The sequence below is a fragment of the Cajanus cajan genome, chromosome 1, assembly GCF_000230855.2.
Source record: "Cajanus cajan strain Asha chromosome 1, NIPB_CcT2T_4, whole genome shotgun sequence".
Lineage (NCBI taxonomy): Eukaryota > Viridiplantae > Streptophyta > Magnoliopsida > Fabales > Fabaceae > Cajanus > Cajanus cajan.
Window position 1 is genome coordinate 44396547 of NC_138517.1, and position 3284 is coordinate 44399830.

A 3284-nucleotide genomic window follows, 5' to 3' on the forward strand; every position below is an offset into this window, starting at 1 on the left:
ATATTAAAAAATTGCATAAAAGCATTATTACTAACTATCAACACATAAAGAAAATTGCAACTATATATAATATGTCACATACAACATATATAATTAACGTTTTATATTTAATAACAACATAAATTCTATAAAATATCTTTTTACTTACCATAATTTGTTCTCCATTTGAAATGCACCAAGTCCCATTAGATCTCATACGTGTTGCTTTCCAAACTTCTGTGACACCCTTACTACCCCAACACATATATAATATAATTTAATTAAGAAGAATAAACTTTTAAAGGGTTCGTAAAAGAGTTCACATAAAACTTCAAAACTGTTCTTTCTTCATGTAGACACCCAATTTCGTCTGGGAGGTACAAAACAACAATATAGGACGTCAGTGACCTAAAAGACAAATTATGGATTTTTTTAGGGGCCCGGAACGGGCCGTTCCGAATTCAGAACGGGCTGTTATGGTTCCCCCGGAACGGGCCGTTCCGATTTCAGAACGGGCCGTTCTAGTTACCCCGGAACGGGCCATTCCGATTTTGGAACGGGCCGTTCTGGCCCCGGAACGGGCCGTTCTGAATCCAGAACGGGCCGTTCTGGTCCCCCCCGGAACAGGCCGTTCCGAATTCAGAACGGGCCGTTCTGGAGTACAAAATTTAGGCACAACGGCCATATCCAGAACGGCCGTTCCGGTTTTGGAACGGGCCGTTCTGGACCCCCTTCTTGAAGTCTATAAATAGACAGCTGGGGCTCATTTCTCCGGACCCCCAAAATTTCGTCCAGACTCCCTATAGCACGAAATTTCTCTCTTTTTCTCTCTCTCCCCCTCTCTTTGTATGTCTTGAGATTTTGTGAGGCACTGTAGTGTGAAGGGTTGCCAAAAAGCACCCAAATCTCCATTTTTGAAGATCAATAGAGCTCGTTCAAGAGGTATTTCAGCTAATTTTCTTCTCTCTTTTTTTATTTCTTATTTTAATAAATATTATTTATAATAAAAATAATCATGTAGACATTTTAGGGTCAATCGTATAATTTTAATTTCAAGCATGTAAATAATTATTAATAAAAGGGGATCTAATATTTAATTTATTATTTCTTATAATGTTAACTTCGTCATAGGGTACCGATTAAGGGCGTTGTAGGGGTGCTTAATACCTTCCCTACACGTAACCGACTCCCGAACCCAATTCTGGTTATCAAGGCCATTATTGGACTTTTAAAAACCTTTCTTTTTCCAATGTTTTGAGTAAAATATTGGTGGCGACTCCATGAACCTATTTTCAAAACCATTAATTAAGGATTAGTCTGGTGTCCGGGCATTCCTTAATTAATGAGACTTTTAAAAGGATGTCTAAACCATTAGTCGCAAGATCAAAAATTTTCGGGTTGCGACAGATGGCGACTCCACTGGGGACGTTTAAAGAGGGTCAGGCCCATTTAATTGATGAAGTTAATAAAAAAAATAATGATTTAAATATTTTTCCCCTTTATTTTGTTTGTTTTATTTGTTTGGCTTTTATATTTGTTTGCCTATTTAAGTTCAGCACTTGCTTGGAATATAAATTGTACACAAACCTTCGCACACAACAGTTCCCCCTACACCCGGGGGCATGAGGGTAATAAACATAGGGAGTGGTTGACGTACGACCGGCCCAAGTTTGGCCTTAGAGCCTGCGAGCCTTGTCGGAAATCACACTCAAGGTGATAACCAGTTACTCTAGCCTGAAATACTGCGACAGACCTTAGAGTTTGCCAGGTGACGGCGATAGAGATACTGGGTCCCTATAATGGGGGCACCTTGGGGGCCTTAAGACCAGTGAGATTAGAACCGTCCTATACAATGCACTTTTCTTACAGGGACCTCAGACTAAGGATTCAAATGTATTGTTTGCGGGTGTACATCTGTATGAGCATATGTTTGTTGCATACTATTTTCCAAATGAATGAGATTAAGAGGGGCAATAACTAAAAAACAAAAAAACAAAAAAAAACAAAACAAAAAAAAACAAAAAAAAACAAAATGAAACAAAAAGAATGCCTTTCCATGTGTTCTGTTTTTTTGCTTTCACATCAAGTCTTAGAAAGAAACATGATAAAAGTAGGTAGACAAACCCCCCATCATTTCTTTTATGATAATAAACCATTTTTTTAGATATGGAAGCTATAGATAGTAGCATGCATGGACCGTTGAGGAAGGTGAACATTCCAAACTCTGCAATGCCTCGAGTAAATGAGATATGTGCCTCAATACCAAAAGAGGTCAAAACAGAATTTGAAAAGCATTACGGCAGAATCTTCGACTTGTTGAAAATACCTGTGGACCCTGCTTTCATGAGAGCCTTGATACACTTTTGGGAGCCAGAGTTCCGTTGCTTCCGATTCCCACACTTCGACATAGTGCCCACTATAGAAGAGTATGACTTCATGATTAAGTGGCCCAAATCGAGAGGAGTTTTCTTTGTTCAAGAAGGACGTATATCCTCCGACAAGGTGGCTGAATTGATTGGCTTACCCTCTCACCTGTCCGTTCTAGAAGGTAATGGAGTAGTTAAAAGATGGAAGCTTTCCATTTTGGAAGAACATCTTTCTCTTCTGGGTCGCCAAAAGAATTGGATAACTTTCAACAAGACCCTAGCCTTAATTTTGTTTGGGATAATCCTTTTCCCTTTTCATGAGAGGGTAGTATATCATGCCGCAATCGATGCCTTCCTTGCTTGGGATGCCCACTCCAACAGCCCTGTACCCGCCATCCTCGCTGACACCTTGCTCTCAGTCGACCTCTGCCGTAAAAAATCAGGGAAGCAGATGAGATGCTGCAATTCACTCCTTTACGTGTGGGCGTATACTCATTTCTTTTCCAAGAATCATATGGGGAAATTTCCTGACCCATTAAGAAGTTTCCCTAGGATTCCATCATCAAGGAAGTACGCCATGGCATGGAAAGCTGAAATGGAAGGATGCACTGAAAATACTTTCACATGGATGTGCCCCTGGTTTAGACCGAGTCCCGTATTGGTACGGTGTGGCTAGTTCTCTAACTTACCTTTGATGGGATTAAGAGGATGCATAGCCTACTCCCCAAAGCTGGTGTTGAGACAACTTGGAAGGACACAGACTCTGCCAAACCAAGAAGACTTCGGCGGCATTTTCTTCTTATATACCTCAGGGCAGCAATCACAGGTCGACGCCATACGAGAGGCCTGAAAGAGGCCACTCTATTTTGGAGATAGCGAGCTCGGAAAACCCTAGGTGACCGCCTCAGATGACTACCAAAAATGGAGAAACCAAGGCGA

General features: G+C 40.8%; 1 protein-coding gene across 1 annotated transcript; it reads left to right on the forward strand.

The window, feature by feature from the left end:
- The first annotated feature begins 2145 nt into the window (after positions 1 to 2145).
- On the forward strand, positions 2146 to 3021 carry LOC145954579 (uncharacterized). Its single transcript, XM_083069147.1, has one exon. It carries the CDS (start codon positions 2146 to 2148, stop codon positions 3019 to 3021), a length of 876 nt encoding a protein of 291 aa, XP_082925273.1.
- Positions 3022 to 3284: the final 263 nt, after the last annotated feature.

Excerpts from the sequence above, each read along its gene's own strand:
- LOC145954579 (XM_083069147.1), top strand. The coding sequence starts at position 2,146 with ATGGAAGCTATAGATAGTAGCATGCATGGACCGTTGAGGAAGGTGAAC.